This window comes from Anopheles maculipalpis, chromosome 2RL, assembly GCF_943734695.1.
Source record: "Anopheles maculipalpis chromosome 2RL, idAnoMacuDA_375_x, whole genome shotgun sequence".
NCBI lineage: Eukaryota > Metazoa > Arthropoda > Insecta > Diptera > Culicidae > Anopheles > Anopheles maculipalpis.
The window spans coordinates 76959284-76986391 of NC_064871.1; the positions used below are offsets into that span (position 1 = coordinate 76959284).

Below are 27108 nucleotides of genomic sequence, written 5' to 3' on the forward strand. Positions count from 1 at the left end.
TTCCATCTCACCAACCTGCAGGGCGAAGCGGTAGCGTAAACATTTGGCGCTACTTGGGAAAATTGGATATCATCTTCTTGCTCTTCCACTTAATTTTGACGCGACGCTACGGACCCTGTTTAAAGACGTCTGTCTTCGACTGGTGTTGTCTAGAAGGCCGCGATTCTGACGGTTGGCTGGAAGTGCGGTTGTGTTATGATGAGGATCAGATTGCCAGCCAGCAAGAGACAGAGAGAGCCCCCTGGGGTGGGTGTGTTGCAGTGGCAGCTGGTTCGGTTCTGTTGCAATCTTGCTCCGTGCTTCATCAGCCATCCTTCCAGACATATGGTCAACGTGAAAGATACGCAAGCACAAAACCCAAACAATACCCGAAACGGCCCGAGCATCTCAGCAGGTAGTCCCCATCAGCCAGAGCAGCTGAGATTCATCTTTTAGCCGTTCCGTTTTTGGCCACATCCTTTGTTTTCTTTTTTTGTGGTAGATAGTTTTCCTCTTTCTTGGAAGGATTCCTAATGAACGGCCCATTCTCTCGTCGGAGCTTCTTGTGCTAGACGTGCGTATGGCGCGTGGCCTCATCATACTCATGCAGACGTTTGCCATATTTAATCTTGCTCTGCGTCTTGCCGCTTGGACGATCCAAATGGATCATCTCGGCAGAAGTTTTGCTTGATATCGGAATTTCTCGGAAAGTCCCTGGCGTCTACTATTTATCGATCGCCACAGAGCAAATGTGACTCTTGTGCGTCATCACCCGATATCATCGCCAGCGGAAGTGCGAGACGAAATTTCATTTTCCGACCAACTTTTTGGCTCCTCTCTAGAGAGGTCACACACCCGGAAAAGTGCTGCTCTGGTTTGCTCTTCAATCGCAAAGCGGTTCGCCTGACAGGAATTCTGGAAATTCTTCGCTATGTTGGGGAAAAGGGGAAAACTTTCACCATGGAAAAGATTTATCCACAGGGTGGCAAAGTTTCACGCCGCATAAAAGCGGAAGCGATATCGATAGTACCAGCTTCTGGTCGGTTGCCTTTCACCACCAGCAGGCAGCAGCATCAGCAGTGTAGAGCTCCTGGGAACAGTTATCAGGTTGGACGGTGCAAAAGGATTCCAGCTGGGAAAAACTTCTTCTCACTTGCTATGCGAAGCAGGCAAAAAACACAAACAACTTTCACAAAACAAAAGTTTATCCTTCTCAGTGATTCTGAGGCGTCCAGTCGCTTTTCAAGGTGTGAAGAGGCGCTATCTTTCACACATGATTCCAATCAAATTGAACCCCGAAGGCTCCGGGTGTATCGCGTCTGGGTATTTAAGAATTGAAACTTAAACGAGAGAAAAACTGCGCAAAACAAATAGTTTTGTTTTCCCGGTGTGTTTTTGCGATGTCATTTTTTCCTAAATTTCTACCGATTAAACCAACATAAGCTGATACTGATTTTTGGTGTTTTTTTTCATTTTCTTAACATTCGCTTTTCAGACGCTATTTCCCAACGCGTTCCAGGATAATCTAGTATTGCTACATACGTTTTCTTGTAGAACAAAATGGAGTTCTTCCAATGCCAAGACATTTCTCTTCCCGTTTTAGCTATCTCCAGATCGCAATACCACGTTTTTATGTCTCTATCTATTGTGTGTGTGTCTTTCACTATACCTTCTCAGTGTGTTAACAGTAGCAAATCCTATTCATCGCTCAAAAACCTTCCCTACTTCCAAGGTCTGGCAACAATTCTTACCATCTTCCATACCTGATCTCTCTCCAGCAATTCCCCCAGTCAATCGGGATCAGACTCACGTGCATTGTCCAGATGTCCTTTTTTCCCTTCCACCGGGGAACGCTCGGAGTCTGATTTTAATTACCGACCTCTTCCATGCATTTGCAGCGCAGATTCTGTGTCCACTGCGTCTTTTCGCGCAGTTTTGCTGCAGATATGGATGGTCTGTCTTTACCGTCTTACACTGCATCCCCTCTGCCGTATGCGCGGCACAGTGTACTCCGTAAAGGACCATGGGAAAAACTTGCCCAAAGCATTCCACTATCCCTCTTGTGCGCCCCGTTTCCTTCGATTCCCTCCCTTCCATATGTATTTTCCGTGCGTGCGTGTGTGCGAAAATGAACCATCTGCTCTTTTGCGGGCTTTTATGTGTCCTGTCCACCTTTGTTGCTTTGGTTTGCTCGAACAGAACTACGCTCATACATATATTTTTTTCTGTACACCTTTCTGTCCCATTTTTGTGGTTTTGTCACCATTTTTAATCACCTTTCTCTCTTTTTCTCGTTTTTTTTTTTCGTTTTTTTCTCTCTTACTCTGTATTCATGTGAATCCTCTTCTACTACTGTGCCGCCTTCCTTCCGTAATTCACGCATGTACTTTTTGTGTGCGAAAGTAGTTTCCCACAAAAAATCGATCGCCCAGCGCAGATCTACTCCACACACCATCATCATCCGAGCAGCGGTGGCAGTGTTGCCAGCAACAATGGTTTGCTGGCGAGCGGTGGCAGCAGCAGCCTCGGCAGCACCAGCCTGTGCGGCGTTGGGCCCGGCGGTGGATCGTACGTCTACGTGCACCAGCAGCAGCCACAGCCGAACCACCAGCAGCAATCAACGCAACACTATGTGTCACCGCAGCAGCTTACCTACCATCTGCATTCGGCAACCGGTGGCACCAACAATGGGACCGGCAACGGATACCATCACCACGGGTCGCATCAGAACATCGCTACGCCCACCCTCCACAAGAAGGGCTCCATCCGCAGCAATGGCGATGTGCTCAAGCGAACACGTGTGCAAAATGCGTAAGTACAATACACCAATAGATGATAACATTAGCAGCGGTTAAGTGGCACAATGCTACTGGGCAACGTGAAAGGGATTTGACTGCAATGTGGCACACATCTTATTTACAATTATGTCCCCACAAACACCCGATTTTATGGCTCCCCCGCTCCGGCCGGGTCCTGAGGTAAAAGCACCTAGAGCTCTCTCCAAACGCGATGCGTGCTTAGAAGTACATTTAACGAATTAAGATCGTCCCCATGGGGTTTGATTAGCTTTTATGAAACGACTTTATTAAATTATACCACATCTTAGCTGTGTACGTACGTACGTACAGGTGCACCACGATGAGCTGTCGATATTGGAAGCTCCAATCCAGCGGATTAGGTCATAATGAGGTACTAATCCAATAGAACTTCGTTGCGCAGGACCGTTGAGGTTATGCAATTTATCCGTCGTCGTCCGTAAATTGGACGAGTGTTTTGAAACTATCAAAAACTTTGTTCCATTATTTTTTTGTTCGATTTCGCGCTTGATAAAAAAGCCGTTTCCGGTCACCTAGCGGACCAGGAATCGGTGCGATTTAGTCAACACAACATTGATGAGTATCGCGAGGCGCGCACCATACATACATTGTGCAACGACACGATTTTGCTCTTCCGTTGAAAGGACAAAAGGTAGGGAATGGCACCCTAGTACCCTCCCAGGTTGTAATGGTAGTTGGTACTTTCATTTACCGGACGGATGGAGGGTTCCTAGGCAATGTTTCTATTCGCTTTACATCACCCAACAATGGATATTAATTACCAGACATCATGCCAAACACACACCCGGGGAGCTGGTCGCAGTAAAACCCCAGAGGTTTCAGTTTTCAGGTAAATACTCTCGGTGGATGTTGATTCTCAGCGTTGTGTTCCTTCGTACCAGTTTGGACGTAAAGTAATTTATCACACAGTGTACAATGTCCAAGGCTGTGTAGTAATATGGGCAACGTTTGCCCGTTTGCCGTTTGCGAAAAGCTGTCACCCAACTTATACTGCGATCAATTGTTCTTCAACTAACGCACAGGGCTTATACGTTAGTTGTTCTACAGAACAAACAATAGAGACTTGTCATGGTCACTTTCGCCTAAAATATGGGATCTTTTATTAGAACACGACCCCACGGTACTAATCCCGAGGACAACCTTTTCTAACCCACATCAGCGAGCCTAAGATGCCTAAGATCATCTGAATCTGGCTTGGAATTTTGAAACAGAGCTCCCTAAACGCACCTTTAATAAAAAATCATCTCCAATTCTAGTGAATTCCAGCAAAATCTGCTTAGCAGACGCACAAGCACACACATTTCGGCCACACAACTCTTTACCAGCGTCGCCCTCTCCGCTCTGGGGCGTCTGGTGTATGCTCCCATGTAAACACAAGTGCGCTCATGGTGATGTTGATAATGAAATGTATGACGGTTGTTTTTTTGTCTTGTTTTTCGTGTCATCACACTGTATAGCGCACGCCCCAATGCTCTTTGTTTTTCGGCCACGCAGTTGTGATGTGCCGGAGTACCGAAACAAAAAAAACTCCAAACAACTCTTTCCAATGAAGTTGTTGCTGGTGCTCAAAAATTGACAACAAACAGAACATCGTGACGCGATCAGGGACGCCTGCGGGGTGTGGACAAGTTTTCGAATACGGCCTGTTCAATTTTCGAATATTCGATCCCGGCGCTTCACACAACCTCGAGAGATGCATGCTCGTCGACGATGTGTGATAACAGACCGCCCCTGTCTGATTGCTGTTGCCGTCGGGACCAAATCTTGCTCTGTCTCTCTGGGTTTGTGTGTGCGTGTTGGTGATGCCTCTGTCCCTGGCGAGGCGGATGACAGATACTGGGATGTTGTGGTCGTTTTCCAGAAACAGCAAGCATAAGCAATCTCAGTATACCCACGGTATCGCACTGTCTACACCGTCATCATCATCATCACATCATCACAAAGTGTGTCCTCCGCGGCCGGGAATATGTGTGATGCCGAAAGGTGCTAACCTGTTAGTCGTTTCGCTGCCCGTCGATCAAGCACGGCAGGGCGGCTTAGTGTGTGTATGTTGGCGTATACTCTTGCTGGGTGGCTGTGTGGTCCACTGAAGTTGTGAAGATTTCGGCACAGATTTCGCCTCACTTGTCCTTCGCGGCAGCTTGCGAAATTGTACGCTCAAAAAAAAGGCTTCAAACGCTTCCATATTGATAGGGAAGATCAATCGAAATAGTTGTCTAAAGTGCTTGCCCTTTGTAAGACATACTGTGTACGTGGCCACCTGCAGTAACCGCCACCATATATCGTGCAGTTGAACGTGTGAAGAAGCTTAACCAGGAAAAGCGCTGTGCAAACAAACCAACAGAAATCACATGTAGCGCGCACGGTCTGTGCTTCGTTTGCTCCAATTAAGCCTCAAGTGCACCGCAGGCATTAAAGTTGTACAACGCAACAGTCCCGGCCAGTTCCCGATTAAAGGTAATTAAATGCAGACTCGTGTTGCGCTTAGGTTCTAAGCTACAGCGTTTAGAAGTGTTTGCGGCGCTATAAAGATTTTCACAGTGTATGCGTGTGTTTCTGTGCCTGTTTCTGTGTTGTATTAGCGTGAGTGAACCATTGGTCCAATTAACGTTCAAGCGTCATCAAGGTTCTTGCATGTTGTTCTTGGGAACGGTTGCTTCCACTCGCCGGTTGACGTATGATAACAGGAGAAGGTCACTCGGACGCTGTGACGGTGCGAATCTCGTGTGTTGTGTGGTCGCGATGTGCCAATTTTGACGTAGATAAATGGTCACTTCAAAATGTCCAATAGAAAACTCCCAGCTGCTCTACCGTCCAACGCATTTCGATACATAAATCGTGTGAAAAAGCAAACTGACATCACAGTTCTCTCAACCACCCGGTCCAGAACTGAGTGAAAACGATGGATAGAATGAAGATTGAAAGTCCTCCGGATGTCACGAAGGCATCCCTCCGTTTTTCATAAGTAGATACGGCGAAGCAAAAAAGCAAAACACGCGCGCTCACACTTTTCGTCCAGCTTCCGAACCGTGACGCGACAGTTGTGAAAAATTAAGCGCATTTTTACGACCTCTCGACGGGCGCCCCCAAACATACCGGTGGGTGGGTCGGGCCGCCATTGGGCGTGAAAACATGCCTCCCTCCTTCGCGAAGCACAACAGCCGGCCAAAGACCGTTTGTCGTTGAAGGTCGAAAATCATGTCGCACATCCAACAACGACACACAACGCCTGCATCTCTACCAGCTGTTGTTCTTCACCTTCAGAAAAAAACGGCCCTGTCGGAGTCATGAAATGCGACGAGTAGTAGTAGTGATCTTCATTTTGGAGGTCGTAAAATGCGACAAATTTAGTCACGGTGCTTTACCCGGTGCAAGTCAGCGTTGCGCCCCGTTTGTCGGCAAAAGAGCACGTCTTCGGTACATCATTCCAGACGCACAAGAACAACGACGCGGTGACATTATTGTCTCGAGGTGATGCGGTTCTGTTCCTTCACATTCCCACTTTATTGGGAAGAATTAACATTCATTAGCTGAGGGTGTAAGGAAGCTAACCTGCGCCATTTTAATTCCTTGGTGGGACGGAAAAGGAAGTGGCTGTCACCACCAACTTACCCCCATGACGGGAGACACGTTAATATGTGTGCACATTTTATTAACTTCCTTCAAATGGCTCCCTGTCCCCGTTCACGTGTACGCTAGGTGCCGCCGTCAAGTGGGGGCACGATTGCTTTCTTTCTTTGTTTGGAATCGATTTAACACCCGCACTTGGGGGCAATGTAAATATGTGTGAGGAAAGGAAAAAAAAAAAGAGAAGGTAATACTACACCTTGCCCAATCAAATGCTTGGTGTTAATTATTGAAAGACGCTGGGGGAGGTATGTTACAGGCAGGTTCAAATTTAATAGTGAAAGCAATCGACTGTTTCGTAGTCACACCTAATACGATTCAATTAACTTCTGTCGGGTGCATCTTTATGGCGGCATAATTGATTTTGCTTCACATCCTCAAGTCCTTAGACAGGTTCCAATCACAAGCTGAATGTATGTGTGAATTGATTGCATCTGGACTGCGCCAGAATAGTTCCAATGCTAGTCTTTCCCGAGCAAACATTTTCCACGCCACATGCAAACTCATCTCGGCTCTTGTGGAAAAGCAGTTCCAAACAAAGAAGATTCTCTATCCTTTACCTTTCCGATCTTATTGGCATCTGTCTGCATTCCTTCGAGATATTTATAAACGAACCGTTGCTCGTGTGGCTAGAAGATCCTGCACCATCCACCAACGCTTAATACGATGCAAGTGTACGTCCTACCAAAGCGCACTAGAAAACCTTCACCTCATCGAGCACGAAGTCTCCCACTCATAAACATTTTTAAATGCAGTGGATGCGTCCTCCTCCAAACACTTGTTTCTAACCTGCGCGTACCCGTTCGTTTCAATCTCTCCGGTGAGAAGCGTACTAATTTTTATTAAGTGATCTCTTGGCCTCCTCTCCATCACTAGATGACGCGTACAACAAAAGCCGCACGCACGCATCCACTGCATCGAGCCGGGGATGGAGGGACGCAGTCTCACGTGCACAGTTTTTTGTTTACACAGAAGATCGTTCTCGATCTTTCACAGGCCGAGGATTCTTCACGGTGTGGGAAAGTAGAACAGATTCTCCGAAATTATGGACCAATAAATAAAAATGGAAGAGAAGAAATGTTTAGCTTAAAAGCAATTTATTGGGCGACATCAGAGAAGAATCATCTTCAGCTTGCGTGTGGTGAGGGTTTTGATTATTGCAGGAATGTCAAACAAGTCGCGTACGAAATGAAATTTATTAACGTTGTTTCTTTTGTCTTATCTAACCAATAGAAAAAATAGCATTTCCACTAGCTATGTCAGTTTAATATCTATTTCTGTGGCTTTAGCAGAATTTGAGTCAAAAAAATAGCAAAATCAATCATTCATGTCTCCTAAACAATGTATTGCAGTTGTTACCTAGAGCCTTTTTTGTGTACCATCAAGCTAGATGGATTACGTATGTAAAATAATTCAGTTCTACGTACACGAGACGACCTCCGCAAGCTTTCTTAAAAAACAAAATCAGAGAAATCTTAAACGACCAATCAAAACTTTTGGGCTGTCTTTTGGCTGGTATATGAAAATTTGTAGCTGAGCAAAAGTTTGTCAAACAAAAGAGAGGGGATCTATGAAAAAAGTTCGACGAACAAGTTCTAAACTATAAGCAACACGGCCTGGCCGTCCTTTATGAATGATTCTTTGTTATAGTGATTTTGATACAAAATTTGTTTCGGTTAGGTAAATAATCAATGAAAAATAACATTTCATAGTATAATAACTTTCTATGCATTTTCTTTTTTTTTTTTGTAGAATATTCTTGCATAAATCAGTAACCAACGTTTCACCGAACCGATTTTCGGCAAACAAATTATTTTTCTCAGTGTTACTTGCCAAACAGCAATGTGATACTTCTCCCATACGATTTGACATTATTGGACAATCACTAATGCCAAAAATTGAGATTCTTAATTGCTAAAATAACTCTAAATGCTTTAAACTTATTTTTCTGGGCTAGTTATTGAGCTAAAATATTGAAGTCAACCAACGATTATGAGGATTTTCATCTTCCTTTTGAGCCATCGTTGCTCGAAACTTTAAAAAAAACCTACCAAAAAATGGCGTATTTTCAAATTATGATACAGTAATTATTTTTAACTCGTAAGTTCTAAGGATTAATAATTCTATTATAACAATAAATTCCTCCCATTACATTGTGAAAACCTCCCCATCTTGGAGGCGGCCAACCGAGTTTGACACACCTGACGCTCAATCATAGAGTTCGAGAGAGCTGTAGAGAGAGAGAGAAAAGAGAGTCCGTTAAGGGTGGGCATATATGCTCGTTGGGTGGTTGGCAAGGTTGCTGGCTGCATCGCTCCGTAACATCCACAACAAACCACGCCAACATTGTGCCACAATTAGTTCGAACTGAAATCTCGCTTGGTGGTGTGGTGTGTACGTTTAAACGCGCTGGTTTTGTTGAATAGAGGTGTGGAATAGAGAGCCGCCATCAATATCGGTACACTGTATGCGCCGGTTCCACCGGTATATACGCGCGTTCGTGTAAATTAACACACACAACCGTAAACCACCCCCAACCGAAGCCCCGAACGAAGTGCCCGCGTAGTAACGGTTGGGGATGCACAATCCACCACTAGTGCGATCGCGGTTGTAATCGCGACCACAGTACTTGTTGATCAACGGACCTGGTAGAATTCACCATTAAACAGTGTGTACAAGCGTGCGTGCGCGCGTGCGTCCTCCAACACGCAAGTAAAAGCATTTTCGCGCATCGGTAAACGTTTCAGTTTTGTTTTGTGGGTTTAATCGGCGGAAGAAACGGCCACACGATGTGCAATCGATGTACGACGAACGACCGACGCGATACGATACCTTCCGGTAGGGGTATCCGTTGCATTGTACACCCCGTTACGGTCCAGTTCGGGTGCATCCATCGATGCGGTCAATAGTGTTGCGGTTTGTTCGGCCTCCGCCGGGCATATTTGCAACGGAGGGCCGTGCCTGAAACGTGCCGCCGTACAAAACGGAATTTTGTGCGCGGGTTTAAAGTGCGATTGGCAGACATACCAGCAAAAAATCCAAAGAGGGAAGTTCCCTTTCTATGAAGAGGTCCTTCTTCCGGTACAAAGTTCGCTACGTGCTTCGACAGTGCTGCAACATTCCATTGTGTGCCTCTGGTACCAGGATTGCTCGCCAATAAATCCTTGAGTGTGTTGTGCATCGTTTGTATGAAGAGAATTTCTTTGTTAGTGTTACGCTTCGTGTTCTTGTTCTGCAGCATCCGGTATATACAGCAGGGGCAGATCGTGCCATCCGTGGGAAGCAAGTGAGAAAGAACCGAAGAGAAAAAGGATGCTCTAATAAATGAAGGATCTAAGCGGAAGTGAGATTTACGAAAAAAAAGGACATTCCACTGTAAATGATGGTACCGGAAGCGGAAATCTTCCGCACAGGATATAGTGTCTGCTCTTCTACTTCGATAGTTGCGTCCAACGAATGTGGAGAATCAGTTGTCAAATGTGTCTCACAGAAGTAGACGAGAAGCGCTGCCTACAAACAAGTGGTTTTTTTTTCGGAAGGTTTCTCCCTCTCTCTCGCTCTCTCTCTCTCTCTCTCTCTCTCTCTCTCTCTCGTCGTGATCTCATTTAGGAAATTTGAAAAATTATCCAATCGTGTCCGTTCAGCGGTCCGGGACCATAAACAAACAATTTGTTTGCGCTTGTGAAATCCACCATCGGAAGTGCATCAATGAGAGACGCAGACCGCGAAACGAGAAGAAGCACACAACCGCGCAGGGCGCGAGATGAGAGAAAGTTCTTAATTTGGGTGCTAAGAAACATAACAGTTTGGTGTGTTTTCCTTGTGCAAAGATCCGTTCCATATCCGACCCAAAATTCTTTTGATGCTCCCTTTTACTTCCCCTTGGACCAAGAGAACAATCTGCAGTGCTGTTCTACCAGAGGCCCCAATCCCGGTTTACTCTTCTTTGGGATCGTCCATTAGCTTCCCAATGTTCGTAATAGCCACCAGTTGGTTGGTTGCATTTTTAATTGGGTTTGTACAAATAAAAATCACCACAATCTCGGTATCATCTCGTACAACCGCAACAGAATGTCCAGTGTGGCCTTCTCAACGATCAGGACTCATACTTCATCACTCCACTGCGGGAATTCTGAGCCTGTTGAGATGCTCATCTCATCCCCTGTACAGAATTGCAGAATTGAGCGACGAGCGCATAATTAAGTGTGCAATTAAAATGACGCTGATTTGATTTAATTTACGCGTTCTTCGCTGATTTTTACTGTGCACGGTTGCTACTGATGCTGCTGCTGGTGCTCCATAAACCACCGCCGTGTGTATCTATTTATTGCACCGAAGCGGTAAAGTTAGCGTGTTGCATCGAGTGGATCAACAAACGGCACGAAGAGACCCGCGGACAGAGGCCTGGGAAATTGCGTTCTGTTGTGCACTTCTTTGCATGGTCTGTCTGTCTTTTTTTTCTGGTGTGTGCTATTGCAAATTCAATCCAAAGCAATGTGATGAAACACTTAACCGGCAAGATTAGTGTGAGAACTCTTCCACCCTTAGGTAATCTCTGCAGATGGAGCGCCTCTTACATAAATGCAATTCTCTTGCTCATATAGGTCATATGCATGTGGTTAGATTGTGACACACGCGCTTTATAGTTAGACAGAGTAGTGCAAACAGCATCCAAACAACCCTTTTCTGGAGCGAGCATTGAGCAACAAATATTATTTAGACAACGAGATAGCAACCTTAAATAAGGGCTCTCTGGCTCTGGTCCGACAACTTACTTCCCCAAAAACATATCGCGACCATGGTGTGCACAAACCGACAACACCTTATCACTAGTGCTAGGCAGAATTCTACTTGTCAAATCCACTTGAAATGCAAACCTTTAGATATCTTATCGGTTGCCTTCTCTGTACCGATAAAGGTGCCTCCAGCGTTACAGCAAATCGATTGGTTTACGTTTATTTCTGGTCGCAAAAATTCCACCTGTTTCTAGCAATAAACAGTGGTGGTCGGGATGTTAATGTCCATTTTTAGTAGCACTCCAATATATTTAGTTTTTTTTTACTCCAATATATTTAGTTTAGTGTTTAGAGATTTTTCTTTGCTTGAACTAGAGTAATCAAATAAAATTATTTAAAAAAAGATGCAGATACAAATTTAAAAATGCAAACGCAAAAAAGCGGGTGCTTCCGGAGATTGCGATCCGTCGAAACTTTTCCACATTCGTCTCGAAGGTTGTACTCGAAGTTTTTGTCTTATTTTATTTTGTATCATTGTGCTGTTGTTTCACAATATTTTGATTGTGAATCCTCGCGATTCGCGCTACGCTGCTGCGACCTACATTGTAATCTTATGCACTCATCATTTCATGTTTCTACCAGGGACCTTCCAATATTGAATAGTAAAATAAAATTATTCATAATTTTACTAAGAAAAATAGCAAAATTAAATTACATTCGTTTGTTTAAAAAATTTAATGAAGCTCAGTGGGCAGTCAAATTGACTCAAAAAAGTATTTGCTTAGAAACTCAAACAACATTATGTATCATTTATTTATTGCAATTGCGTAGCCTTAATCGCAGACCTTATATTATTGACCAACCCTGTACAAGCATTCTTCCTCTATCTCTCTTCAAGCTGACATTGAATTTACACGCTTTCTGTTCTTGAACAACTTTAGCGAGGAGGTGCACACTCGATAAATAAAACATTTTTTCATACGGTGACTCATCGACCACGATGGTTCTCTGCAACTAGCTTAGAAGACAGTTCAAATAAGCGGGAAATTAAACAGCTTTTTTGGTACTTCGGAAGGCAGTGGTTTGGTGGCGGGTGGAGTTGGCTTATCACCCCACACCTGAGCAAAAGGAGATAAAGACAAAGGTGTGTGAGCTCGTTTTATCGAACTCACAACACGCAATTTTCTGTTTGCCAACTTCGATAAAGCATTGCGGGAATGGGCATTAGTGCGTCTGGCACCTTCTTCTCAACCTGTTCATTTGTACACTTGCTCTCGTCAAGAAAGAGTAGGGAAAAGGGAAACCTGCCCTAATTGTGGGTGCTGTTTAGTCCTGAACAAGAGAGAGAGACAGAGAGAGTTCCCATTTCTGAACGTGATCAACGACAATCGACAGTGAAACCTGAAAAACAAACGCGCGTGTAACGTGCCGTTGCGGAAGTGACATGGATTTCGTTCAAGAAACAAGCGTTCTGGAGAGATGTGTGTCCCGTTGATGCGTTTGATATTCCATCCGGAGTGCGTGTTTGTGTTGGTTAGCTGGAAAAAACTATGTCCTTTCCATGTCATTTAGGCTCAGGCACACGTCGATCACTGAAGGATCGCTTCCCCGTAGTCTAGATCATGTTTCGTTCTGTTAGCAGTATTGGTAGTGCTTTATCGGAGTGTGAATGCAGTTGAACACGGCTACAAACATCCCAAAAAGTGGTTTCAGTTAGTCGAGCGGGTTCAGTAGAGCTGACATCGCCCTCGAGCAGCCATTAATTGTGTGTCTTTCGACAGGGTCGCACGGGTGTGTGGATAAGGTGTTGTGGACCGATGTCGACTCCTCACTATAGTCGACGTGCGGGTGAAACTCGCACTCGGAAAATGTGCAAAATCACACGGTGTGCGAAAACGCGTCAAAGTGTAACGTTTAATTGAAAACAGAAAAAAAAGCCTAGTGTAGTAGTGTGCCGCGGGGACAGCGGATATTCGGAAGGCAAACGGAGTGGTGATCAACAATAACGCCGGAAGCGACGGCACGCGGGAGAGAAAGAGCAAGCGAACCGTGTGCCGCCCAACAATATTGTCCGTACAATGCGTCAACGGCGAAATCGAAAGCCCAACGAAAAGAGGAAACAATTTACTGTCGGTAATAGGAAACAGCGCCGTTACCGTGTCGCTGCTGGTGTCGCGGTGGTTCCACTCGACTGTCAACTAGGGCTGCTCTATTGTTTTGGCACCGCTGTCATCGGCCAGCGGAGGTTGTGGCGCCTGAACGGTCAGGTGTACTATGGCCACCAGACGTACGATGACGATGTACGAGGGCGAAGATGGGCAGCAGCGATTGCTCACACCAACAACAGTGATGGGGGCCGAAGAGGAAGGTGATGATGGGACGTTTGTGTCCCTTTCACCGGACGGTGCCGATAGTGGCATCGGAGTCGATCTGGACGGTGCTGGAGGACGATCGATCGAAGGTTGTACGACAGGTGGGAGTGACAACGATGAGGACAGTTTTTCGTGTGATTGTGTGTGTTCGTGCTGTTGCAAGTGTCGGGAAGATGCTGGCGGATCCTCCATTCCCTCACCGGTGATCACTTTCCTATCGCAACAGTACACGCGACTACCTTCTATACAGCCACCAACACCTCTGGTCGAGCACCAACCGACTTTCGAAACTACGAACGATCGTTTGGGTAGTGTTGCTTCTGCTGCGAAAAGTGCTCCAAGATCTCGCTCCACAACGCGCCTGGACGATGTGGTAATGGCCGCTGTTAAACGTCACGATGACAACACGATGGCGGCGATCGTTCGACGACGACGTCGTCTAAAATTGCGTGCCAAATCCGGCGAATATCAATCCGTACCGTTTGCCATCCCAGAATCATCCACCGCTACATCATCTTCGCAGCACAATCTCGATAAAGCAGTTGCTGCCGCCAAGCAGCAGCAGTCCTCCTATTCCACTAGCGGCAGTGTCACCTCAAACAACGTCACCTTGATGCCGCCAACATCGACACACGGTGTTCGCACGTTGGAGATAAAATTCGTATGGTAATTAAACTATTGGATGTAAACCAGAGTGTCCTCCTGTCAGCTCATGATGATGGTATTCTAGTCTCGTGTGTTTTCTGTGTCACGTAAATTATCCATATCGCGCAACACACATATTCCGCGTCCGTTTCGCTCGGTTTCTCGCCGCAAGCAGAGGGAACGATTTAGATCGTGAAGATAGAAGCGTCTTCGTGCCACTACCTCAAGGCGTTTGAATATGGCGCACAACGGTGCGATCTCTCGAGACCGATCTCGTTTATTGCTACTAGTGGGTTCTCTGTAATGCGTGTGTGTGTCTGCAGTTGTTTCGAAACGCCATCATCATCATAACACACACGGTTCAAATTGAAGGGTCAACGAATTTTGAAGGCGTGCGCTATATTCTGTTAGCGTCCTCACAAACTTCCTACCCCCTACATTCTAAAGATGGATGACACACGAAGTCATTGCTTCAAGGCGCACATCGTCCCGGTATATGCTATTAAATTACTTACATATATGGGGGACACAACGCGCACCACCGTTTACAGGAGCTGTGTGTCATCTGTTTATGAATACACAACTTCAACTTCTAGATCTTCCCCGTCGCAGGTCGGAGGGACCAACTTCCCAAGGGGCACATTAGATATGGGAACATGATAGCGGCGATAAGTTCCGTTTTCGCCCACACCTTACCTTTGCCATGTTTCAGTTTCTGTTGTTTTTCGGCCTAAGATACCTTCGGGCTAAATGATGGTTATAGAAGAAGCTACTCCACGCTCCACTCCACGATGGTGTAAAGCTGCCATGTGTTGGTCGGTCGGTGTTATCGAAAAGCACGCGACGTCGGGCAAACTTTGGAGGTTTTCCAAAATTGAACAAGGGAACCGGGGTCGGATTATATCTTAATCCGTGTTCGCGCTAGCGGAAGCATGTAAGGTTGAGTTTCTAAAATCCAAAACCATCTTCTTGCTGTGTGAGTAGAGCGTCTTATCGCACCTTTGCTGTTGTCTTTAGATTCATGGAATCTCCATCCTTCTCAAATATTCGAGGGTTTTTTTTTAATTTCTTCTACTTCATTTGTGACTAATTTTAAATCCTCTTAAAGGTCACTAAATCAAGCCCTTACTTCCAAGAACATCAAGTATCACCTAAAAGGTCACCTTTCCGTTGCAAAATAGAGCAAAACAAAACATTCTCGAAAATCTCATTGCTATTCGGATCATCAACATATCCTTTTTGGAGGCAAATGTCTCTTGCTTACTGTCGCCGGCTTTTCGTCGTCCACTGTCGTTTGGCACGAGTACAAAAAGATTTTCCCTTGTTTTAAGGCCGTTTGTGACCAGGCTTGAGCAGTTCTAAGAATTCTTCACTCAACGCTGTCCTACTAAAATGTTGGCTGGCACTAGAAATATTGTGATATTAACCCTTTACATGCTGGGTTTGTTCATTTTGAGCAATTTTATTTAAGAAATTGCCATTAAAACATTAACTTATTGAGGCATTGTTTAATAGACTAAACTGAATCAGCTGACATCGTGATATATTGGTTTGCTTGAAGAATCTTTTGATGATTTTTGAAGTGGTTCATAACACTCTTCACTATAAATTTGCCAATTGATTAACTAATATGTGACAATTTTAGGATATTAAACTAGGGCAATAGCTGTAAGAGATATGGGCGGCTCGGTGGTATAAGCGACATCGGTGCCGTTCTTCAAACGGCAGGACCGTGGTTGATTTTCCCACCCGGAACTTCCCCCCGTAGTGAGGATTGACTAACCTCATTACGTGGTATTCATAAGTCAAGCAATACGGCCAGGCCGTTCCTACAAAAAAAAAAAAAGCTGTAAGAGTTTAGAAGTCTTTATCATTAGTTTGTTGGCTTGGACCAGATCATCAAATAACTTTCAGGAGTCTTCTTCCTCTTGGCTTTACGACCGTGTTGGTGTGTTGATACCACGTATTTGGATAGTCAGTCCTCACTACGGAGGAATGGTCTGGATGAGATTTGAATCCCGGATCAGCCACGTGAAGATTGGCGTCGTTTTCACCTTTTCATCGGATCGCCCCACTTCTAGGTTTAATATACGTAATATACATAAATTATTTTAACACAGACCCTCAGATTCTCCGCTGCTCAGAAACTGCAACTGGCCTCAAAGGGTTAATATCCATTCGTTCTTTGCCCCGGTCGGTAGCAGGAGGTCGGTTTTGAATTATTGAAATCTTTTCTATGATCCTTCTGAAACACTTTTCCTACACCACCTTTTTGCCAAGTGCAATTTGGTGGAAAATCTACCCAAAACACATCCATCAACCAAATACCCACATCTCACTTCAAGTTGTAAGCTGTTATTGGTTTTTTTCAATTCTCAATTTGTGGGAGTTTCAAATAATTTACGATCACTTCCACCCAAGATTGATGAGGCAAAGCGCACTTAAGTGAAGAAAGGTAGTGGTGCTAAAATCAAAATAAAAGTGAAAAATTTAGCGCACTTACTTCGTGCTCGATTGCTGGAAGCAAAGAGAAGCTAAAACATATTGGAGTTTCAACACACAAAGCAAAAAAAAAATCATAACGCTTAATAAACGTCCGTTATTTATAGGTACGTGAAGGGGTTGGCCGTTCACAGTTCGTTACCCACACGCAAAACATATGATATGTCCGGGTGGTGCGAAAAAGAAATTAATCCAAACAACTAAAACCACCCCGTGCTCGCCGATCCTCGTCTTTAAAATTCCGTTTGAGCTGGTGGTTTATTGAACCATTTCCCCAATCTTTCTCCCACCTGGGGGGAAAGGGGGCCTAGTGTGACAGGGATGGTGGATGGGGGAGATATAGGAAGAGGAAAAAGGCGTGTGTTAATTAAGTTTTCCGAATGTCAATGACGTATGCCTTAGTACAGCTAAACAAATGGCAAGAAAACCAAGGAACCATTTGGGCAGCCAATGGTGGTAGTAATGATGAATGCGACGTTGTCTCCAACCATATCCAGGAAGTTTTCCCTCCATTTTCCCATGGTGTTTGTCACCGTCGCCACATCATGGTCGCTACTTTTCTAATATTGCACGCAACGTGTATGTGACAGGTGATCGTGGTGTTTGTCGTTAAGACGAAGATCGTGCTTGCCGTTTCGGAAAGAAGGACGGAAAAATGGGGATTTAAGTGCTATATTTAGACACCCTTTTACTGATCTGCCACTACTGTCGCGCTCTTTAAATCGGCCCTGTGTTTGGCTTTGCGGAAAAAGGGGTACCGGAATGGGGTGTGTTTGTGTGAGTGTAAGTTGTGTGAGGAGACATCTCATTATGAGATATGACTTTCTTTCGCTATGCGTTTACAAGAGGACGGACCTAAAGAACACGCTGCTCCTTTGAGCTTAATTACTACGCTTCGTGACACGATACACGCAACGTCGTCGTCGTCGTCGTGTTTTGTTGTGTTGTTGTGCATTTTTTTTTATTCTCTTGTCACGATCACTTGTATTAAACCAGTTGTGTTTGTGTTTCGTCCCAATATCTACAGGTATGAACTGTCGCAGGATCTGCTGGACAAGCAGATCGAACTGTTGGAGCGCAAGTACGGTGGAGTGAAGGCACGAAACGCGGCCCTTACGATTCAGCGCGCCTTCCGCCACTACACGATGGTGAAGAAGTTCGCCTCGATCACGGCTATGGCTAAGGCGGAGAAACGCATGAGCCGTAGGGTTCAGCAACAGCAGCAGCAGCAGCAGAACGAGATGGACATGATGCATCACCATCCACATCACCTTCAGCCGGCCCTGGAGGATGGACAGATTTACGCTACCGAAGATGGCACTATGGTTGGCCAACAGCGTGTCTGTGCAACGTGAGTATTTCGAATATTAAAGGTGGTCTACACGAAGCGCAACTTCCAGCACTACTCTGATTTTCTATCAAAATGTTGTCAATGTACGACACATTTCCATACAAACTCAGAGTTGCGCTTCGTGTAGAACGCGGATTACGCGTGGAGTTCCACTTTAAGGACTCATTTTCTAATTGGAAACTCTTTTTCGCCCTCGACAGTATCTCCGCAACGCCACCAGGAACGCTACACCATCGTGTGACACCGGTCCGCTCGATGTCGCTGCGGGAACGTCGTCTCGATTCGAGCCCCATCCCACGCAGTCAGTCCGGTACCGCATCACCCGCACCCGTCCCGATCACCTCTTGGAGCCAAAGCCCCACACAGCTCGTTACGGGTGCTGCCGCCACCCAACAGCAGCAGCAACAACAGCAACAACAGTACTCCCATCCACATGTAAATATTCTGCACCAGCAGCAGGCTCAGCTGGCCGGGTATGGTTACACGCCGGCCGTGTCTGTTCCATCGCACACCGCAGTGATGCATCATCACCAGCATCAGCAGCAGCAGTACCAAAGCCAGTACGGTTCGCAGGATTTGAATGTGAGCGGTGCCAGCTCGAGCTCGCAGCTCGATTCTACCGTCTCGTCCATGAATCTGTCCTGGAACTCACAAACGGCCAGCACACACCAAAGTCCCTACACGCCACACTACACCGCCGCCCAGATCTACATGCGTCCGCGTGGTATCGGTATCGGTAGCTCGGGTGGTAGCAGTGGCAGTACGTCGAGTGCTAGCGGCCGGAAGGTACCTCCGGAGGTACCGAAGCGTACCAGCAGTATCACGGGCCCTGGAGGACAGCACACACCGAGTCGTTCACTGCGTCCGAATGGGCTGTGCAAGACGGCCGAGAATGGTAGTCTCAGCTCGGTGCAGTCCTCTGGCAGTGATTCGTCCGCTTCGGCTGAACGAGGTCTAGCGGGGGTTGGTATCGAGCTGATGGGTTCATCCGATCGATCCAGCTCTCCGCAATGGAAGCGAAAAGGCCCAGGCAGTAGCCAGAGCGGTAGCATAACTCTTCTTCCAGCTCAATCACCCGATCACATGCTGATGAGTGCGAGTGCTGGAGATGCCGGTACCGGTGCCGCAGGACGTTCGATTCATTCCACAGTTGCGACTGCCACCGCCACAGCAACAGCTGCCAGTGGTGGTGCTGTTGGTGGTGGTGCTGGAAGTGCCAACGTTACGATCGCCAGCATCGAAAGTGAATGTCTCAGCTCACACACGAGTGCCGCCCAATATTCGATGGAACAGCACGATCAGATCGTACACACGCCCACCTCCTACAAGGTGTCGGAAACGATTCGCAAACGTCAGTACCGTGTGGGACTGAATCTGTTCAACAAAAAACCCGAACGTGGCATCACGTACCTCATCCGGAAAGGATTCCTCGAGAATACCCCGCAAGGTGTGGCACGATTCTTGATCTCCCGCAAAGGACTCTCCCGGCAGATGATTGGCGAGTATTTGGGCAATCTGCAGAACCCATTCAATATGGCTGTGCTGGATTGTTTTGCCGGTGAGCTAGATCTGTCCGGTATGCAGGTCGATGTGGCGTTGCGCAAATTCCAGGGCTACTTCCGTATGCCGGGCGAGGCTCAAAAGATCGAACGGCTGATGGAGGTATTCTCGGCCCGGTACTGTCAGTGTAATAGCGATATTGTTGCTCGGCTCCGTTCACACGATACAGTGTTTGTGTTGGCGTTCGCCATCATTATGCTCAATACGGATCTGCACACACCGAACCTGAAGCCGGAGCGTCGGATGCGGTGTGATGATTTTGTGAAGAATCTGCGCGGCATCGACGACTGTCACGATATCGATCGAGACATGCTGAACGGGATCTATGAGCGGGTAAAGGCGAACGAGTTTAAGCCCGGGTCGGATCATGTCACGCAGGTGATGAAGGTGCAGGCGACGATCGTGGGCAAAAAGCCGAATCTGGCGTTACCGCACCGTCGGTTGGTTTGCTACTGCCGGCTGTACGAGATACCGGACATAAACAAAAAGGAGCGACCGGGTGTACATCAGCGGGAGGTGTTTTTGTTCAACGATCTGCTGGTGATTACGAAGATCTTTAGCAAGAAAAAGTCCTCCGTTACGTACACGTTCCGGAATAGTTATACGCTGTGCGGGATGGTCGTGACGCTGCTGGATGTTCCAAGTAAGTGTTTTCACTTACAATTTCACAATTTCACTTTAAAAAAAAGTTGTGATTTTTTTAAAATTAATTTATTATCCTTCTTTCTCATTTTCCAGACTACCAATTCTGCATCCGGCTCTCCCAGAAGGTTGATGGCAAAGTGCTGGTCACGTTCAACGCACGCAACGAGCACGATCGGTGCAAGTTTGCAGAGGATTTGCGCGAATCGATCAGCGAGATGGACGAGATGGAAACGCTTCGTATCGAGGCGGAACTGGAGCGCCAAAAGTCGGCCCGCGGTACGCGCACCACCAACAGCGAAAATCGGGACAGTGGTGTGGCCGATGTGGAGGTCTGTGCCGGTCCGTATCCGGCCGGTGTCGGTGGGCTCGTGCCGGGTAGTGTCGGTGGCGGTGTATCACCGAACGAGTGTGGTCTCGCGCACAGTGATGCACAGCTGAAGCGTAGTGCCCTCAGCAATTCGCTGCTCGATATGCACGAACAATGTAAGTCATTCTAAAATGGTTTTTTTTTCTATCTCGGACACCCCACCAACCAAGCAAAACCAAACCACAAAAACCGTCCATCCCGTTCCATATGCTTCATCCACAATATATCCCCATATCCAAGAGTGCTGTGCATCTCCTCGAAACAGAAAAAAGAAATTCGATGCATCTTGCTCCTTTCCTTCCTCGAATCCCGCAAAGAAAAAATAGCCAAATAAGCACAGTTTTTTTTTCGTTTGCGCTCGCACACATTCACAAGAAAAGGCTTTTTTCTCGAAGTGTATGCGTAGTGAAGAATAGTCCCGTTGTTGGGACAGACAGCTTTTATGGTTTGATTTAATTTGCGACTGCAACAAGCTTTAATTCCTTTGCTTCTATAAAACCACTAAGACCAGGATGCATTAAGAACAGGAAGCATGGTTTCGATCTAATGGAACTGTTGACTCACTTAGGGGTATCTTTCAAGTAGGTAGTGGAGTATTGCATGCCCCCGAAGTGGTATTTTGCAGTCATATAATTGAATGGTAAAAATTAGCTAGAAAAGTATTTTTAATTACTACACCTTTGAAACACAGCTGTTTACCAATATCCTCTCAGTCGGTGGTAAATTCTATTACATGATTGCAAAAGACCCCACAACGGTCTTACAATATTCCAATCGCTTCTAGAAGAGAAGGACACGCAAGTTCATACACGCTTCTTTGTAAGGAGCTATGTATACATGTCCGCTTTTATGTGTGTACGCCGTGTAATTAGGCAGCTTACCTTAATTATCTTTCTTTTCGCTTTTGTATTCATCCCTAAAGAAAAAAAACAGTGCACAAATTAATCAATTAAAACCCCCAAGAAGAAGAAAAAAAGCTAGCAAAGTCTCAGTCCCTTATCAACTCTCGTACGAACTAGTGTAAACGCATCCCACTTTTTTTTGAAAAGGGTGTATTCTAATGTGATACCAACAGGAAAGAAAGCAATGTTTCCTTATCTACTAAGTAGGCGTTAAAATGAATTGTTTTCGTTACCAAGAGCGTGAAGGAAAATCCCTCTCGTGTAGAAATTGATAGTAGCGTAAGAAAATAAAGTGCCAAAAAATACATTTATAAAGAAACAGGGCTAGCGCGAGAGTGCGTTAAGCTCCCTTCCCTCATCGGAATAGATTTGCGAACAAACTATTTTTTGTGATATGCAATTACGGCGCCGTACGTTTCTAGTAAGTAGAAGAGAGTAGTAAGTAATTGTCCTTAACACATTCCCAACAATGTGGCTCGGCGAGATAAACTCAGGGTTTTGTTGTTGTGTGGCTAACATGAACGTGGTTTTCCGGAACGCAATTAACAAAAAAACTGTGCGCGAATATTATTATGTCCCTTCGTAAATGATTCTCCCAATTTTGAGTATACTTATAATATCTGCTACCTCATAAACCCATACCAACCACCACCACCACCACATCCATCCATCATTCCCACCGAAAAACAATGTTACCATTAGGTTGGAAGTCACGGTTCAGTCCTACGATTATTTTAAATTTTGTGTGGGATTCGACACAGATGAACAGGATGACAGTTAGCGTTGCACGACCAAAATCTGTCAAATCCAATACAAAATTGTACTACTAGGTCATATACTACTGAGCAGTGACCCTCCAGCCTTAACCGCTTTAACCGTATCATATGCAAGCATCATTTCACCACAGCGCTGTGTTTTTTTTTTCTTTCTTTTTTCTCTCTTTCTCTCTCTCTCTCAATTTGAAATTCGTGGCCGTGTCTCGTGATAAAAACACAATATATTACAATATAAAAACCTCCCTCTGTTGTTCTCTCTGTATCATCCGGTACTACTACCACAAACCATTATTCCTTCACGTTTTCGTTGTGCATTTTGTTGCGCTCTCTTTCTCTCCCTCTATCTCTCTCTGTCTCTGTCTCTCTCTCTACCTCACTTCATCGTATCCTTCAACTTCCCCTTTTCTGTTTCTCCTTTTTATTTTTTGGCTGACTTTGTTTTTAAACCTTTAAGTTGGCAATGAAAAGCCGCAACGGCGCGGCAGCGTCGGCTCATTAGATAGTGGTATGTCGATATCATTTCAATCCACCTCCGCAAGCACTGGCTCACGTAGCGATATCAAAGTACGAATGCTGCCTCACAGCAACACCTCCGGTCAGATAATCATGCATGCCGGTCAGCATCCCGCTGCCCTAATGGGTGCCATCTATCATCAGCAAATTCATCACCATCAACAGCAAACGCAGCAGGCTATGGCAGCGGGTACCGCACATCATCATCCGGTGGTCGGCAGCAGCAACAGCACCACCGGCGGTGTGATCGTTTCGGTGGGTCCACCGGGATCCTCCCAACATCCGCATCCGCATCATCATCACCCTGGTGGGCAACCTACAGCGGCAGCAGTCTCCAGCCAGCAGCCAGCGTTGAACAGCAACGGTATGGTGATGATGGTCGGTACGAGCACCACCACTATCAACCCGAACTCCAGCACCAACAGCAGCAGCAGTGGAGCTATACATCGACGCGAGCGGAAACCCTCCCGTACCGAAGATGCCGCTACGGTAGCAGCACTGGCCCTGGCAGCCAGTGCGGGAGCCTCTAGCGCTATGAACGCCTCCAGCAGCAGCGCCGGACCCAACAACAACCAGGCACAGCCGGGAGCAGGAGGGAACTATGGTCGCTCAACGGAGGTATAAAAAAGCAGCAGCATCAGCTAAGGAAAGAAGACGATCCTCATCTCACAATACAATCACACACGGCAAGGATCACCACCAGTAGTACCGCTCTGATCGACATTAGTTAGCATTCGATTATCGGGCTTGTATCATGAAGAGTTGTGTTTTTGTTAGTTCTTTCCGTTTGTTTGTTGTAGTTTCGCTTTTACTGTTTTTACTACTATTCCGCATGTGTGTGTGTGTGTTTGTGTACATATTAGAAATACTTAGGAAGCGGGGTGGTAAAGAAAAGGAAGCTTTTTCTAATTGTGTAAGTGTGGTTTAAAGACACGCACACCGCACACACCAGCATTCTCCATTTTGTGAAATATTAGGGATTTATAGATAGAGTACTAAGAGTGATTCCGTGTTTTTGTTTTTAGTTGTAGCAACAATCACAAAATAATTTCCACACAGAACAAGGGAAAAACACACACAAAACAAAAGTGAATTAGGGTAAAAATGAGGAAAAAGAGGATTTAGTTGTTTTTTTTTTGTCTTATGGAATAGTTTAAGTATTTAACGTTTTCTTTTCCTATTTTGTTTTTTGTTTGTTCAAATGGGTTAAAAATGTGCTCTGGTGGTGATCTTATAATGTCGTGATGCGTGAGGAGGGCTCGTACTTTCTCTTTAAATCTCCACTTGATGTCACACATGTTCTACGCCGCTTTCCACTGCGCAATTCATTCATATCCTCACTCCTCACCACGACGCTCTCAGTTCTAGTTCCTTTTAGATTGTATAGGTGAGCGAGTGTGCCCTTGTGTGTGCGTGGAAAGGATCATTCTTTTAACTAAGAAAGATAGAAGACAGAAGAAACTGCCCATTCTCCCATGCCCAATTCAAGCGCTAATTCAAGAAGAAAATAGGAAGGAAAAGCATTAAAAAACACAATAAGTCACCCCCATTCAGTCCCCATCAAAAGCAGCCCTCCCATGTTGTGTGTCCACATTAAAGTTGTTTCGCTCTGTATGTTTGTGTGCGCGTGTTTGTTCGTTGTTTTGAATGTGTGTGTGTATGTATGTACCTTTTTGAGAAGGATAATGAAATACTGAACAGAAGATGAAAAAAAAAAACTAAGGGAGCAAATTTTGCATACGTTTCATCTCTTCCCATCGAAAAAGATTTTCCTCCCCCCTCATCTTCTTCAATTAATCAATTCCATTTATTCATTAAGCGAAAAGTAAATAATAGCTACTACTTTTGTATCTCTGTTATTAACAACACACAGAGCAGTCTTCTAATTCATCCTCAAAATCTACATCAAATAGACTCAACATAAAACTTAAAAAAAAGGATAAACAAAGAGATATTCTCTCTTTTGGGTGCCATTTTGTTGTTTAAAAGAGAAAGTGTTTCTGTTTCTAGAGAGTATAAAAAAGAGAGAGAGGAAGTGGAGAAAGTAGGCGCTGCTTTGCCACGATACTAGATCATCTTCGTCAGAAGCTTTCATTTGTTATTAACACACTCTCATACACATACATACACACGCTGCATACTGTAGCATCTTAGCAACGCGTCGCTACGGACTAACATAGCAACCGCGTCTCATGTTACTAGACTGGGAGAAGGAAATAATAACAAACATACAAACACAAAAAAGAGAACCCATAAGAAAGAGGAAAATCTATTCCGGTTATCTATGTTACATGAAAACAGATGGAAAAGCGAGAGAGAAGAAAAGAAATTCGAAAGAAAAAAAAAAAACAAAATGTTACAATAATATTGAAATTAAAGATGAACAAGGGTGTGTAAATGGAAGAGGAAAAAACGTAAGCCGTGTGTGTGTGTTTAGAGGATTTAATGGGAAGGGGAGGAGGGTATGTAGGGTGAAGGGGAAGAGAATAGAGGCGAGGTGTAAGAAAGTGTGCGTGTGTGTGTTTGTGTGAGTAAAACAAGAAGAGGAACCCCACTTTTTGCCACCCAAAAATTGTGTAATTTGTGTACTATATTATATACCCGCTATGCATATACTTATATACTTCTATAATATATTTAAAAATAATAAGGGGAAGTACATTCGGGGGTTGGGGGCTCTCTTTTCAGGGAGAGCTTTTTTGGGGAGGCGCAAGTAGAGTCATCTTCAATTGTCATTGGACAAAGAAGAAGTGATTGGGTGGACTAGCAGGTGGTGTTGTCTAGTTTTCTATGTGTTCTTTTACCACACACTGTATTATCATGTCCCCCTGCTTCCTCGCACCTCCCCCTCTTGTCTCTCCCCCATTCTTGGATATCTCATCTAAACGAGGAAAAAAGGGAAGAGAGAGAGGGAGTGTATTGGGGGAACGACGGGAGGGGGAAAGTTGTGCGTGTGAATGTATGTACGACCAATTGATGCAAGGAAATTGATTGACCAAAAAAAGGAAGAGGAGAAGCTAACCCAAGATAAAGAAAAAGCAAGAAAAAAACACACACAAAACACATATAAGAGATGAGAAACGATGAAGAACATAAAGGAAAACAAAAAAACATTACAAAAACGATTAAGAAATTTAGTGTTACAGCCAGGAGAGGAAGAGAGGGAGAGAGATATAGAGAGAGAGCGAGAGAAAAGAAAAAACAATGGAAAACATCGTGGAAAAAGAAAAACGAAATAATTGAAGTGAATTGAACACGAAAGAGGGGAAAAATATACAAGTAATCTAGTCCTGTTTCAAATATATATAAATATACATATATAAAATAAAACGATAAACGAAATAATGAAATAAAATTAAATGCTAAGAGAAACATAAAAAAACGTACGAACATACAACAAAACAACACACAGCCACACATAAAAACACAATGAAAATAAGATAATAAATAAATGGAAAAGAAAAACCCGTCAACACAATTAAAAACGATGCTGTGTACCGTGCGTCTATGGGTGTGTCTGTGTTTCGTGTTACCGAAACCAAACTATAAGGACACAACATCTCTCTCATCCCTCGTTCGTTCGTTGTGTCCTTCCCTTTCGCTATAGTAATGTTCAAATTTCTCCACTCACGCACACAATCACAGATCCTTCCTGTTCGTTTAGTAATAAATGTGGTTAATTAAAAGAAGAGAAACGAAACACTAAACCACAAGCAACAATCGAAAAATAGAACAAAAAATGAGAATTAAAAATACAAAAATGGTAGTAAAATTACACAAAATAACAATTCTTGTAAAGTAACAGAACAAAAAAAGAGAAACAAATCGAAGACAAAAACATAACACACGGACACAACACTCTCTGTCTGGACACAACGGAATAAAGGAATTATAATTGATAATAACAAACACACAGACACACACACACATATAAAACATAAATCGAGAAAAAAGAGAAACGAAACGGAAATAAAAACCAATATAACGAGAGAAAATGAATAACACTTTGTTTTGCTTTTTCTATTTTAGATTAGCTTTATTGAAAAGAAAAGGGGAAGGGGGGGTTTAAAGACGCGTCCAACGGTGTACCGTACGCCAAGATCGGACCAAGAATGGAAGAGTTATCGCCGTTTTTCCACGGGAATGTTTTGGTATTTTCGCAATAACTGGGTGAGGGAGTGGACGTATCGAGTTGAGGTGTTCTACAAAAAGGTGGATGGACCAAAGACGCATCCAACGGTAGGTCATTCATCCCGATCGTACCAAAATTGGGCGAGTTATCGCCGATTTTCCACG

General features: G+C 44.8%; 2 protein-coding genes across 2 annotated transcripts in view; one reads left to right on the plus strand and one right to left on the minus strand.

Annotated features, from left to right (window-relative positions):
• LOC126567765 (IQ motif and SEC7 domain-containing protein 2) overlaps positions 1-23508 on the plus strand; it is a 67266-nt gene extending 43758 nt beyond the window's left edge. The window contains exons 2-6 of the mRNA XM_050224049.1: positions 2386-2790; positions 17726-18049; positions 18250-20252; positions 20348-20737; positions 22754-23508. Of these exons, the coding sequence (XP_050080006.1) occupies positions 2386-2790; positions 17726-18049; positions 18250-20252; positions 20348-20737; positions 22754-23436 (3805 nt within the window). The 3' untranslated portion in view covers positions 23437-23508. The remainder of the gene's footprint in view (positions 1-2385; positions 2791-17725; positions 18050-18249; positions 20253-20347; positions 20738-22753) is intronic.
• The window catches only part of LOC126568500 (gastrula zinc finger protein XlCGF44.2-like), a 237494-nt gene that overhangs the window by 157814 nt on the left and 52572 nt on the right, over positions 1-27108 (minus strand). The gene's annotated exons all lie outside the window — the stretch shown is intronic.